This window comes from Scyliorhinus canicula, chromosome 30 (genome assembly GCF_902713615.1).
Source record: "Scyliorhinus canicula chromosome 30, sScyCan1.1, whole genome shotgun sequence".
Lineage (NCBI taxonomy): Eukaryota > Metazoa > Chordata > Chondrichthyes > Carcharhiniformes > Scyliorhinidae > Scyliorhinus > Scyliorhinus canicula.
Window position 1 is genome coordinate 12,677,942 of NC_052175.1, and position 14,975 is coordinate 12,692,916.

General features: G+C 56.8%; 1 protein-coding gene across 1 annotated transcript; it reads right to left on the reverse strand.

Moving 5' to 3' along the window:
• Positions 1-335: 335 nt before the first annotated feature.
• On the reverse strand, positions 336-14,727 carry tmem79b (transmembrane protein 79b). The gene is made up of 4 exons (XM_038787271.1): positions 14,689-14,727; positions 8,301-9,078; positions 3,046-3,259; positions 336-679 (listed from the first exon to the last, which is right to left on the reverse strand). The coding sequence occupies exons 2-4, from the start codon at positions 9,064-9,066 to the stop codon at positions 475-477; spliced, it is 1,185 nt and encodes a 394-aa protein (XP_038643199.1). The 5' UTR covers positions 9,067-9,078; positions 14,689-14,727; the 3' UTR covers positions 336-474.
• Between the last annotated feature and the right edge of the window lie 248 nt (positions 14,728-14,975).

Genomic DNA, 14,975 nt, shown 5'->3' on the forward strand with positions numbered 1-14,975 from the left:
CAGGGAACCATTAAGAAAGTTATTAAAATGGGAACGTAGACAGCAGATGGGTTGGGATGTGTGTGGGTGGGTGGAGGGGGGGGGGGGGGGGGGGGGGCTCAGTTGCTTTAAAAAATCCTTTCACAAAACAAAACTGTGGTGATTGTAGATCTGAGTAGATGCAATACAACTGAGCAAGCACTAGAGGGAGTACAGGAGAGCTATAAATACAGAGGGACAGGAAGTGAGGACACACTTCACAGAAGGGGGGCTTGGGCGCAGGACAGGCAGGCAGCATTTGAGGTAGCTGTAAGTTAAGCTCTGAAGACAGAACAAATTCACAATAAAGCATCTTCTCCGACTTTGAGACGACGAGCTTTATTAAGACACGGGGAACAACACAAAAACGTCAACGATTCAGCTTCACAGGGACGCTTAGCGGACAGAGCGCCAGTCGCCACGGTAACCAGAGTCCATTTCTCCGAGGCGCGACCTTCAACCCCAGAATCTCTGGCGTGCGCCCGAGGCCTTCTCCTGCCAGTCTGACCCGCTGGCCGAGGTGGCGAACATCTTGTCCGGGGCCAAGATGAACATGTAGCAGAGGTTCGCGATCAGCAGGGCCACGATGGGGAAGAAGCTTAGGCCGTATCCGAAACCCCGGAACGTACTGCTGATGGCGAAGGTCAACCAGTAAATCAACCTGTGAGAGAGAGAGAGAGAGAGACAGTAAGAGAGAGACGGAGAGTAAAGAATGCAAAGTTAAACCCGTCCAAAGACCTCTGATCACACACTGTTCCTCATTAATGTCTACTTTGTAATATTACGTTGTGTAATATCCTATTACTCATTTGCTTCTTTCGACGATGATCCAGTACTCGATATTTATTAACACTCAAAGTCTCCAATCAAAGCAAATTGTTTGTTGAGTAACGTTAACAAATTAACTGTGAGTGTCAATCTCCCTCTACACTGTCCCCATCAAACACTCCCAGGACAGGTACAGCACGGGGTTAGATACAGAGTAAAGCTCCCTCTACACTGTCCCCATCAAACACTCCCAGGACAGGTACAGCACGGGGTTAGATACAGAGTAAAGCTCCCTCTACACTGTCCCCCATCAAACACTCCCAGGACAGGTACAGCACGGGGTTAGATACAGAGTAAAGCTCCCTCTACACTGTCCCCATCAAACACTCCCAGGACTGGTACAGCACGGGGTTAGATACAGAGTAAAGCTCCCTCTACACTGTCCCCATCAAACAATCCCAGGACAGGTACAGCACGGGGTTAGATACAGAGTAACGCTCTCTCTACACTGTCCCCCATCAAACACTCCCAGGACAGGTACAGCACCGGGTTAGATACAGAGTAAAGCTCCCTCTACACTGTCCCCCATCAAACACTCCCAGGACAGGTACAGCACGGGGTTAGATACAGAGTAAAGCTCCCTCTACACTGTCCCCATCAAACACTCCCAGGACAGGTACAGCACGGGGTTAGATACAGAGTAACGCTCCCTCTACACTGTCCCCCATCAAACACTCCCAGGACAGGTACAGCACCGGGTTAGATACAGAGTAAAGCTCCCTCTACACTGTCCCCCATCAAACACTCCCAGGACAGGTACAGCACGGGGTTAGATACAGAGTAAAGCTCCCTCTACACTGTCCCCATCAAACACTCCCAGGACAGGTACAGCACAGGGTTAGATACAGAGTAAAGCTCCCTCTACACTGTCCCCATCAAACACTCCCAGGACAGGTACAGCACGGGGTTAGATACAGAGTAAAGCTCCCTCTACACTGTCCCCATCAAACACTCCCAGGACAGGTACAGCACGGGGTTAGATACAGAGTAAAGCTCCCTCTACACTGTCCCCATCAAACACTCCCAGGACAGGTACAGCACGGGTTTAGATACAGAGTAAAGCTCCCTCTACACTGCCCCCATCAAACACTCCCAGGACAGGTACAGCACTGGGTTAGATACAGAGTAAAGCTCCCTCTACACTGCCCCCATCAAACACTCCCAGGACAGGTACAGCACGGGGTTAGATACAGAGTAAAGCTCCCTCTACACTGTCCCCATCAAACACTCCCAGGACAGGTACAGCACGGGGTTAGATACAGAGTAAAGCTCCCTCTACACTGTCCCCATCAAACACTCCCAGGACAGGTACAGCACGGGTTTAGATACAGAGTAAAGCTCCCTCTACACTGTCCCCATCAAACACTCCCAGGACAGGTACAGCACGGGGTTAGATACAGAGTAAAGCTCCCTCTACACTGTCCCCATCAAACAATCCCAGGACAGGTACAGCATGGGGTTAGATACAGAGTAAAGCTCCCTCTACACTGTCCCCATCAAACACTCCCAGGACAGGTACAGCACGGGGTTAGATACAGAGTAAAGCTCCCTCTACACTGTCCCCATCAAACACTCCCAGGACAGGTACAGCACGGGGTTAGATACAGAGTAAAGCTCCCTCTACACTGTCCCCATCAAACACTCCCAGGACAGGTACAGCACGGGGTTAGATACAGAGTAAAGCTCCCTCTACACTGTCCCCATCAAACACTCCCAGGACAGGTACAGCACGGGTTTAGATACAGAGTAAAGCTCCCTCTACACTGTCCCCATCAAACACTCCCAGGACAGGTACAGCACGGGGTTAGATACAGAGTAAAGCTCCCTCTACACTGTCCCCATCAAACAATCCCAGGACAGGTACAGCATGGGGTTAGATACAGAGTAAAGCTCCCTCTACACTGTCCCCATCAAACACTCCCAGGACAGGTACAGCACGGGGTTAGATACAGAGTAAAGCTCCCTCTACACTGTCCCCATCAAACACTCCCAGGACAGGTACAGCACGGGGTTAGATACAGAGTAAAGCTCCCTCTACACCGTCCCCATCAAACACAGATTACACAGAGGTGGTCAAGGAGGCCATTCGCAGCACCTTGACTGGACGAGCTCTGCGAAGGAACATCCCGCCTCGTGCCTCGTTCCCCCACCAACCCTGCGGATGATCTGACCGACCGGGCGTCCCCAACGAAGACTGACCTTGCCAGGGCGAAGGAGGCAGCCAGCAGCGGGAGCAGCTTCAATACCTCCTGGGGGATGTACGTGGAGAGGACGAGCAGGTTGACGAGGAAGAGGACAAGCAGGTGGATGGAATCCGTCACAAAGCGCAGGTGGATCTCCACCTCGTCCCTGCGGGGCCCGAAGGGGTCGATGGCATCCGAGCAACACCTCGCCAGGCCGTACACGATGATACCTGCCGGGGGTGGGTGAGGGAGGAAAGAAAGACAATTAGGGGCAGCAGGGTAGCATGGTGGTTAGCATAAATGCTTCACAGCTCCAGGGTCCCAGGTTCGATTCCCGGCTGGGTCACTGTCTGTGCGGAGTCTGCACGTCCTCCCCGTGTGTGCGTGGGTTTCCTCCGGGTGCTCCGGTTTCCTCCCACAGTCCAAAGATGTGCGGGTTAGGTGGATTGGCCGTGCTAAATTACCCGTAGTGTCCTAATAAAAGTAAGGTTAAGGGGGAGGGGTTGTTGGGTTACTGGTATAGGGTGGATACGTGGGTTTGAGTAGGGTGATCATGGCTCGGCACAACATTGAGGGCCGAAGGGCCTGTTCTGTGCTGTACTGTTCTATGTTCTAAGGTGAGTCGGTCAAACCGGCTGGGTCATCGGGTACCCAACCCTGGGACGTGGACCACACCCCCCTCTCCCCCCCAGGCCAATCCATTGGCGCACTGCGCAACGGGCGAGGGTGGGTCACCTTTCAGCTCCGGGATTACGGCCACTCTGGCATCACCAGGATTCGCGCCCCCCCCCCATACCGCTTGAGAAGGTGGGGTTAGCAGCCATCTTGAACCGCTGCCGTCCATGTGGTGTGGGTCCACCCATTGTGCTGTTGGACCAGCCTAGTGGAGTGCCACGTTGCAGGGCTCGACAGTAAGCGGGTAATCGCCGCACTGCGGAAGGGTCAGTACCGAGGGAGTGCCGCACTGTGGGAGGGTCAGTGCTGAGGGAGCGCCGCACTGTCGGAGGGTCAGTACTGAGGGAGTGCCGCACTGTCGGAGGGTCAGTACTGAGGGAGCGCCGCACTGTGGGAGGGTCAGTACTGTGGGAGTGCCACACTGTGGGAGGGTCAGTACTGAGGGAGCGCCGCACTGTGGGAGGGTCAGTACTGAGGGAGCGCCGCACTGTGGGAGGGTCAGTACTGAGGGAGTGCCGCACTGTCGGAGGGTCAGTACTGAGGGAGTGCCGCACTGTCAGAGGGTCAGTACTGAGGGAGCGCCGCACTGTGGGAGGGTCAGTACTGAGGGAGCGCTGCACTGTGGGAGGGTCAGTACTGAGGGAGTGCCGCACTGTCAGAGGGTCAGTGCTGAGGGAGCGCCGCACTGTGGGAGGGTCAGTACTGAGGGAGCGCCGCACTGTGGGAGGGTCAGTACTGAGGGAGCGCCGCACTGTGGGAGTGTCAGTGCTGAGGGAGTGCCGCAGTGTGGGAGGGTCAGTACTGAGGGAGTGCCGTACTGTCGGAGGGTCAGTATTGAGGGAGTGCCGCACTGTCAGAGGGTCAGTACTGAGGGAGCGCCGCACTGTCAGAGAGTCAGTACTGAGGGAACGCCGCACTGTCAGAGGGTCAGTACTGAGGGAGCGCCGCACTGTCAGAGAGTCAGTACTGAGGGAGCGCCGCACTGTCAGAGGGTCAGTACTGAGGGAGCGCCGCACTGTCGGAGGGTCAGTACTGAGGGGGCGCCGCACTGTCGGAGGGTCAGTACTGAGGGAGCGCCGCACTGTAAGAGGTCAGTACTGAGGGAGCGCCGCACTGTCGGAGGGTCAGTACTGAGGGAGTGCCGCACTGTCAGAGGGTCAGTGCTGAGGGAGTGCCGCACTGTCAGAGGGTCAGTACTGAGGGAGTGCCGCACTGTCAGAGAGTCAGTACTGAGGGAGTGCCGCACTGTCAGAGGGTCAGTACTGACGGAGTGCCGCACTGTGGGAGGGTCAGTACTGAGGGAGCGCCGCACTGTCAGAGGGTCAGTACTGAGGGAGTTCCGCACTGTCAGAGGGTCAGTACTGAGGGAGCGCCGAACTGTCAGAGGGTCAGTACTGAGGGAGCGCCGCACTGTCAGAGGGTCAGTATCTAACCAAGCCATCCCAGGAATATCCAGTTCATTCTCGCCAAGCGCCACCCTGAGAACCAACTCTCTCTCTCTCTCTCTCTCTCTCTGCCCACCTGGCTGTGTGATCTGGGGGCGCGGTGGTTAGATCTGTTGCCTCACGGCGCCGGGGACCCGGGTTCGATCCCGGCCCCGGGTCACTGTCCGTGTAGAGTTTACACCTTCTCCCCATGTCTCCCACAGTCCAAAGATGTGCTGGGTTAGGTGGATTGGCCGTGATAAATTGCCCTTAGCGACCAAAATGGTTAGGAGGGGTTATTGGGTTACGGGGATAAGGTGGAAGTGAGGGCTTAAGTGGGTCGGTGCAGACCCGATGGGCCAAATGGCCTCCTTCTGCACTGTATGTTCATGTTCTATGTTAGGCGGATTGGCCCTGAATTGGAAAAAAATAATTTGGTAGAGGGCGCTGGAGGAGAAGTTTGGGTTGGCGAGGGGAAACAAATTCAGGTATCTGCAGGCGCGAGACTTCCTACGTAAACAGGTGTCAACCTTCCCGCTCCTACCGCTGAGGGGGATTCAGGACAGGGTAGTTTCCAGAGGGTGGGTAGGTGAAGGGAGCGTCTCGGACATTTATAAGGAACGTATGGGGTCGGAGGAGACGCAGACCGAGGAGCTGAAGCACAAGTGGGAGGAGGAGCTGGGAGGAGAGATAGAGGATGGAGGAGCTGGGAGGAGAGATAGAGGATGGAGGAGCTGGGAGGAGAGATAGAGGATGGAGGAGCTGGGAGGAGAGATAGAGGATGGAGGAGCTGGGAGGAGAGATAGAGGATGGAGGAGCTGGGAGGAGAGATAGAGGATGGAGGAGCTGGGAGGAGAGATAGAGGATGGAGGAGCTGGGAGGAGAGATAGAGGATGGAGGAGCTGGGAGGAGAGATAGAGGATGGAGGAGCTGGGAGGAGAGATAGAGGATGGAGGAGCTGGGAGGAGAGATAAAGGATGGAGGAGCTGGGAGGAGAGATAGAGGATGGAGGAGCTGGGAGGAGAGATAGAGGATGGAGGAGCTGGGAGGAGAGATAGAGGATGGAGGAGCTGGGAGGAGAGATAGAGGATGGAGGAGCTGGGAGGAGAGATAGAGGATGGAGGAGCTGGGAGGAGAGATAGAGGATGGAGGAGCTGGGAGGAGAGATAGAGGATGGAGGAGCTGGGAGGAGAAATAGAGGATGGAGGAGCTGGGAGGAGAGATAGAGGATGGAGGAGCTGGGAGGAGAGATAGAGGATGGAGGAGCTGGGAGGAGAGATAGAGGATGGAGGAGCTGGGAGGAGAGATAGAGGATGGAGGAGCTGGGAGGAGAGATAGAGGATGGAGGAGCTGGGAGGAGAGATAGAGGATGGAGGAGCTGGGAGGAGAGATAGAGGATGGAGGAGCTGGGAGGAGAGATAGAGGATGGAGGAGAGATAGAGGATGGAGGAGCTGGGAGGAGAGATAGAGGATGGAGGAGCTGGGAGGAGAGATAGAGGATGGAGGAGCTGGGAGGAGAGATAGAGGATGGAGGAGCTGGGAGGAGAGATAGAGGATGGAGGAGCTGGGAGGAGAGATAGAGGATGGAGGAGCTGGGAGGAGAGATAGAGGATGGAGGAGCTGGAAGGAGAGAGAGGATGGAGGAGCTGGGAGGAGAAATAGAGGATGGAGGAGCTGGGAGGAGAGATAGAGGATGGAGGAGCTGGGAGGAGAGATAGAGGATGGAGGAGCTGGGAGGAGAGATAGAGGATGGAGGAGCTGGGGGGAGAGATAGAGGATGGAGGAGCTGGGAGGAGAGATAGAGGATGGAGGAGCTGGGAGGAGAGATAGAGGATGGTCTATGGGCAGACACATTGAGTAGAGTCAACGCGTCCACAACATGTGCCAGGCTCAGTTGATCCAATTCAAGGTCGTTCATCGGGCCCACATGACAGTGGCCCGGATGAGCAGATTCTTTGGGGGGGAGGATAGGTGTGAAAAAGTGCGGGAGGGCCAGCGAACCATGTCCACATGTTCTGGGCATATCCGAAGCTTAGGGGATTTTGGCAGGGGTTTGCAGATGTCATGTCCACGGTGTTAAAAACAAGGGTGGCGCTGAGTCCAGAGGTGGCGATTTTCGGGGTGTGGGAAGACCCGGGAATCCAGGAGGAGAAAGAGGCAGAGGTTCTGGCCTTTGCTTCCCTGGTAGCCCGGAGATGGATACTATTAGCTTGGAGGGACTCAAAGCCCCTGAAGTCAGAGACCCGGCTATCGGACATGGCTAGCTTTCTCTGTTTGGAGAAAATGAAGTTCGCCTGGAGAGGGTCAATGTTAGGGTTCACCCGGAGGGGGCAACCGTTCGTCAACTCCTTTGCGGAAAATTAATCGTCAGCAGAAGGGGGGGTTAGTTTAGATTAGAACAGGGGGTAATAAGGGTGGGACCTGTACGAGAGGTAAATGGCTTTTGCACCCTGTTTATGGTTTCGTATATATTGTCTATTTTGTTGTTGTTTCTCTGCCAAAAATACCTCGATAAAATGTGTATTTTAAAAAGAAATTGGGTACTCTAAATTTATATCGAATAATTCTAAGAACAGGCTGATGTGAAGCCTCTTCTGGAAAAGGTGTGAGTAAGATATACTGCTAAACGGCAAAGAAGATCATTATCGGCTGCAGGTCAGAGACTTCAAACCACACTCCTACTGTGAAGAACTCGCCACCTGGAGAAAACCCTCTGATCTTTGGATCTTAATTCCTTATTATTTTTCGCCCTTTTCCTTCCCCTCTGTGTTTGTCTGTCTTGTGTGTGTGTGGGGGGGGGGGGGGGGGGGGGTGGACGCCGGGGCGGTTGGGGGAACAGCAGTTGTTAAAGGACATTTAACCAACGGTATTCGTAGCATATTTCATATTCGTCCAACTTCTAAATAAAGAATATTTGTGTTTAAACTTACAAACCCGGTGACTGTAATTATCGGGGAGCCAATGGGCTGAAGATCTTGGGACCATTTAGATGGATTATTGGTTAATTCAATTGCGTTGTGACCCCGGGGCCTGTGGGACTGGGGTTGACCGCAAGAGAATTAAATTATTGTTCAGTTTCCCAGACTGAGCATTGGTTCTTCACCCTCCCGCTTCTTCCCCCCCCCCCCCCCCCTTCTCCAAACGTCCTGCCCGCCAGAAGGGGCTGGCTTACCCATCACTATGGGAACAGTGGTGAAGGCGCCACAGCGGAGGGTGTAGATCATCCGGGTGCTGAGGTCAGGCATCAGGGGCACGTCGAAGGGTAGGAAGACGTAAGCACCGTAGAGGAAGCAGGGGTAGATGAGCAGGGAGCCCACCAGCGCTGCCGTGGCCTTGAGGTTGGGCCGGGTGCAGCGGGCGCAAGACCGGCGCTTGGGGGCCCGCGCGTCCCCTTCCGACTCCGGCCACTCGGCGTCGTGCGGAGGGTAACCCCGGGCGGCTGACCAGCTGCCGTGCCCGCTGGGCGCTGTCAGGAAGGGTTGGCCAGCCGGATCCTCGACGCCAGGGCCTTTCCCGGGCTCGGGCCAGAACTCTTCGCCAGCCTCGGTTGGCGCGTCAACCACCCGGACCGCGGGATCGAAGACGACGGGCACCGTGCCCGTCAGCGGGCCGTCCTTCTCGGGCCAGAGGTCATCTGTGGCACGGCATTCCTCGGAGCGCTGAGGTTCAGACAGGACATCTCCGGGCTGGCTCGCCGGTCGGTCGCCCCCTAAGGTCACCATCTCGAGGTCGACCAGCTCGGTAAGTGCCGGCGGGCCGCTGTTGGGGTATTCCAGTGTGTCCGAGGAGTGTAGGAGGCACAGGTCACTGCCCTCGGAGGTTCCCGAGCTGCCTGGGCAATCCGAATCATCTCGCTGCTCCAACACCTTCTCCGTGAGATCCGCCCTGTTGTCCGGACTCGGAGACTCAGCCGGGGCGGTGGGCAGGAACCCCGACATGCTGAGCGGCTTCTGCAATCACAAGGGCATCAGATTTACCGTCTTGCAACAGGCTATTCGGCCCAAATACTCCCTGCTGGCATTGAGGCGACTCGTGGCTCAGAGGGATTCTGGGAACTCTGCAATGAGCAGCTCATCTCCCGACTCCCGGGAGAAATCCCAGGTACCCGTCCATTCACCAGATATGGGGTCAGTACTGAGGGAGCGCCGCACTGTCAGAGGGTCAGTACTGAGGGAGCCGCACTGTCAGAGGGTCAGTACTGAGGGAGTGCCGCACTGTCAGAGGGTCAGTACTGAGGGAGTGCCGCACTGTCAGAGGGTCAGTACTGAGGGAGCGCCGCACTGTGGGAGGGTCAGTACTGAGGGAGCGCCGCACTGTGGGAGGGTCAGTACTGAGGGAGTGCCGCACTGTCGGAGGGTCAGTACTGAGGGAGTGCCGCACTGTCAGAGGGTCAGTACTGAGGGAGCGCCGCACTGTGGGAGGGTCAGTACTGAGGGAGTGCTGCACTGTCAGAGGGTCAGTGCTGAGAGAGCGCCGCACTGTCAGAGGGTCAGTAATGAGGGAGTGCCTCACTGTCGCAGGGTCAGTACTGAGGGAGTGCCGCACTGTCAGAGGGTCAGTACTGAGGGAGTGCCGCACTGTCAGAGGGTCAGTACTGAGGGAGGCCGCACTGTCAGAGGGTCAGTACTGAGGGAGTGCCGCACTGTGGAGGGTCAGTACTGAGGGAGTGCCGCACTGTCAGAGGGTCAGTACTGAGGGAGCACCGCACTGTCAGAGGGTCAGTCCTGAGGGAGCGCCGCACTGTCAGAGGGTCAGTACTGAGGGAGTGCCGCACTGTCAGAGGGTCAGTACTGAGGGAGTGCCGCACTGTCAGAGGGTCAGTACTGAGGGAGCGCCGCACTGTGGGAGGGTCAGTGCTGAGGGAGCGCCGCACTGTGGGAGGGTCAGTACTGAGGGAGCACCGCACTGTCAGAGGGTCAGTACTGAGGGAGCGCCGCACTGTCAGAGGGTCAGTACTGAGGGAGTGCCGCACTGTCAGAGGGTCAGTACTGAGGGAGTGCCGCACTGTCAGAGGGTCAGTACTGAGGGAGTGCCGCACTGTCAGAGGGTCAGTACTGAGGGAGTGCTGCACTGTCAGAGGGTCAGTACTGAGGGAGTGCCGCACTGTCAGAGGGTCAGTACTGAGGGAGTGCCGCACTGTCAGAGGGTCAGTACTGAGGGAGTGCCGCACTGTGGGAGGGTCAGTACTGAGGGAGTGCCGCACTGTCAGAGGGTCAGTACTGAGGGAGTGCCGCACTGTGGGATGGTCAGTACTGAGGGAGCACCGCACTGTGGGAGGGTCAGTCCTGAGGGAGCGCCGCACTGTGGGAGGGTCAGTCCTGAGGGAGTGCCGCACTGTCAGAGGGTAAACATTTGCTGCATCACAGCAGTAACTGAACCTCCGAAGGACCTGCATGATTGGCTGCGAGGTGCTTTCCCGGATGTCCTGCCTTTGTGTCGGGCGCTATGTAGATGCAATTGTCTCACTATTAGGCCCGGCCTTTTGTCTGTGCTTCAAACAAGGAGATGTAACTGGCCCAGTAAACAAGCTCTATCTGAAGATAAACTGAGACAATTTGGTTGTCATTGCAACACTGCATTGAGGAAACTCCCCCCATTGCATTCCGACTCTGGGTAGGGCACAGTTTGTGGAGATTTAGTTCGCCGCAGTCTCACTGAGAAGTTGCCAACACAGCCTGGGGCCTGTTGAACAGGTCGGTCCGAAACTCAGAAAGTCAACACTCATTGCGGTAATTGGCGTTCAACGCAACCGCCGGCACCTGCCCAGATTAGCAAACAAAGGAACGATGAAGTGATAGACTCGGGGCATCCCATAAACCAATCCGGAAAGAAATTCCAGAGATTAAGACCCTCTCCCTGTCTCCCACACAGCTGAAAGCTCGTCCGCCAATGGTGAAGCAATGGAAATGGGGGGGGGGGGGGGGGGGGGGGGGGGGGGGGGTTGTCGGGGCTGGAGGAGGTTACAGAGATAGGGAGGGGTGTGTAGGGCGCTGGAGGAAGGTTACAGAGATAGGGAGGGGTGTAGGGGCTGGATGGGGTACAGAGATAGGGAGGGGGGTGTAGGGGCTGGAGGAGGTTACAGAGATAGGGAGGGGTGGTAGGGGCTGGAGGAGGTTACAGAGATAGGGAGGGGGGTGTAGGGGTTGGAGGAGGTTACAGAGATACGGAGGGGGTGTAGGGGCTGGAGGTTACAGAGATGGGGAGGGGGTGTAGGGGCTGGAGGTTACAGAGATAGGGAGGGGGGAGTAGAGGCTGGAGGAGGTTACAGAGATAGGGAGGGAGGTGTAGGCGCTGGAGGAGGTTACAGAGATAGGGAGGGGGTGTAGGGGCTGGAGGAGGTTACAGAGATAGGGAGGGGGTGTAGGGAGCTGGAGGTGGTTACAGAGATAGGGAGGGGGTGTAGGGCTGGAGGAGGTTACAGACATAGGGAGGGGGGTGTAGGGGCTGGAGGAGGTTACAGAGATAGGGAGGGGGTGTAGGGGCTGGAGGAGGCTACAGAGATAGGGAGGGGGTGTAGGGGCTGGAGGAGGTTACAGAGATAGGGAGGGGGTGTAGGGGCTGGAGGAGGCTACAGAGATAGGGAGGGGGTGTAGGGGCTGGAGGAGGTTACAGAGATAGGGAGGGGGTGTAGGGGCTGGAGGAGGTTACAGAGATAGGGAGGGGGTGTAGGGGCTGGAGGAGGTTACAGAGATAGGGAGGGGGTGTAGGGGCTGGAGTAGGTTACAAAGATGGGGAGGGGGTGTAGGGACTGGAGGAGGTTACAGAGATAGGGAGGGGAGTAGAGGCTGGAGGAGGTTACAGAGATAGGGAGGGGGTGTCAGGGCTGGAGGAGGTTACAGAGATAGGGAGGGGGGTGTCGGGGCTGGAGGAGGTTACAGAGATAGGGAGGGGGTGTCAGGGCTGGAGGAGGTTACAGAGATAGGGAAGGTGTGTAGGGGCTGGAGGAGGTTACAGAGATAGGGTGTGTAGGGGCTGGAGGAAGGTTACAGAGATAGGGAGGGGGTGTAGGGGCTGGATGTGGTTACAGAGATAGGGAGGGGGTGTAGGGGCTGGAGGAGGTTACAGAGATAGGGAGGGGGTGTAGGGAGCTGGAGGAGGTTACAGAGATAGGGAGGGGGGTGTAGGGGCTGGAGGTTACAGAGATGGGGAGGGGGTGTAGGGGCTGGAGGTTACAGAGATAGGGAGGGGGGAGTAGGGGCTGGAGGAGGTTACAGAGATAGGGAGGGAGGTGTAGGCGCTGGAGGAGGTTACAGAGATAGGGAGGGGGTGTAGGGGCTGGAGGAGGTTACAGAGATAGGGAGGGGGTGTAGGGAGCTGGAGGTGGTTACAGAGATAGGGAGGGGGTGTAGGGGCTGGAGGAGGTTACAGACATAGGGAGGGGGTGTAGGGGCTGGAGGAGGTTACAGAGATAGGGAGGGGGTGTAGGGGCTGGAGGAGGCTACAGAGATAGGGAGGGGGTGTAGGGGCTGGAGGAGGTTACAGAGATAGGGAGGGGGTGTAGGGGCTGGAGGAGGTTACAGAGATAGGGAGGGGGTGTAGGGGCTGGAGGAGGTTACAGAGATAGGGAGGGGGTGTAGGGGCTGGAGTAGGTTACAAAGATGGGGAGGGGGTGTAGGGACTGGAGGAGGTTACAGAGATAGGGAGGGGAGTAGAGGCTGGAGGAGGTTACAGAGATAGGGAGGGGGTGTCAGGGCTGGAGGAGGTTACAGAGATAGGGAGGGGGTGTCGGGGCTGGAGGAGGTTACAGAGATAGGGAGGGGGTGTCAGGGCTGGAGGAGGTTACAGAGATAGGGAAGGTGTGTAGGGGCTGGAGGAGGTTACAGAGATAGGGTGTGTAGGGGCTGGAGGAGGTTACAGAGATAGGGAGGGGGTTGTAGGGGCTGGAGGAGGTTACAGAGATAGGGAGGGGGTGTAGGGGCTGGAGGAGGTTACAGAGATAGGGAGGGGGTGTAGGGGCTGGAGGAGGTTACAGAGATAGGGAGGGGAGTGTAGGGGCTGGAGGAGGTTACAGAGATAGGGAGGGGGTGTAGGGGCTGGAGGAGGTTACAGAGATAGGGAGGGGGTGTAGGGGATGGAGGAGGTTACAGAGATAGGGAGGGGGTGTAGGGACTGGAGGAGGTTACAGAGATAGGGAGGGGGTGTAGGGCTGGAGGAGGTTACAGAGATAGGGAGGGGGGAGTAGGGGCTGGAGCAGGTTACACTGATGGAAGGGGCCAATGAAGGAAGTACAATTTGCCATCCCTGGCATCTGGGGCGGGCAGTGCGACACCTTGGGTGGCAGCAGGCGGGCATCTGCCAGGCGACGGTATGGCCAAGTGTACTGATCCTCCGTCGCCGTGGGTGGGCACGTGCTGGCTGCACATCAGCCACACTGCAGCGGAGGGTCAAGAGCTGGGCTGTGCCTTAACATCCGTCCGGACAACAGCTGCAGGAACGGGAAACATCAGCCGCCCAAATTAAACAGAGCATCCGCCACAGACCGATACATCCCGGCTTCAGATACATGGGTAGGTCGATTGGCCGCGCTAAATCGCCCCTTAATTGGAAACCAATAATAGATAACATAGAACAGTACAGCACAGAACAGGCCCTTCGGCCCTCAATGTTGTGCCGAGCAATGATCACCCTACTCAAACCCACGTATCCACCCTATACCCGTAACCCAACAACCCCCCCCCCCCCCGTTAACCTTACTTTTTAGGACACTACGGGCAATTTAGCACGGCCAATCCACCTAACCCGCACATCTTTGGACTGTGGGAGGAAACCGGAGCACCCGGAGGAAACCCACGCACACACACACGGGGAGGACGTGCAGACTCCGCACAGACAGTGACCCAAGCCGGGAATCGAACCTGGGACCCTGGAGCTGTGAAGCATTTATGCTAACCGCCATGCTACCGTGCTGCCCCGGGGTGGACTAAACTCATATTTTTTTTTTTTTTTACAGATGCCTCAACCTCGTGCGCGAGGCTGGGGGTTGACTGAATTAAAGGTGGCGCACAGGCTTGGCCAAGGCGAGGGTGAGGCGGCTGTTCGAGGGGGTGGAGGAGGAGGAGGAGGAGGAGGAGGAGGGGCCAGACAATCACGTCCAGCTGTTCTTGTCCTGCCCGAAGTTGGAGGAATATCGGGGGGGGGGGGGGGGGGGGTTTCAGCGCCGTCAGTAGGTAGCAAGGGGCCTCTCGGTAGCATGGTGGTTAGCATCAATGCCTCACAGCTCCAGGGTCCCAGGTTCGATTCCCGGCTGGGTCACTGTCTGTGTGGAGTCTGCACGTCCTCCCTGTGTGTGCGTGGGTTTCCTCCGGGTGCTCCGGTTTCCTCCCACAGTCCAAAGATGTGCGGGTTAGGTGGATTGGCCAGTGCTAAATTGCCCGTAGTGTAAGGTTAATGGGGGGATTGTTGGGTTACGGGTATACGGGTTACGTGGGTTTAAGTAGGGTGATCATTGCTCGGCACAACATCGAGGGCCGAAGGGCCTGTTCTGTGCTGTACTGTTCTATTTGCAACCGTACAAAATACTAAGATGAGCAACGAACCATCAAAGCGACAGCAATACTCACCCTGACCAGAGCCGTGCAGGTTGAAGAGCTGAAGTTAAGAATCTCCCCCCCCCCCCCCCCCCCCCCCCCCCGCCCCCCGACCCACCGAATATCTGGGAGAGAAAACTCCCGCGCGTTGTCGGGACTGTGCAATCAAATCGAAGGGCGGGATTACGTCTTCCGAATCAGTAAATCCTACCTTAATCCGCCAGCGGGTTCGTCGTCGAGGATTGAGGAGCTTGCCTTGAGTGAATTAGATTCCGTTAACAGGCTAACTTTAATTTTGCTTGCGATAGACGTGACTGGCC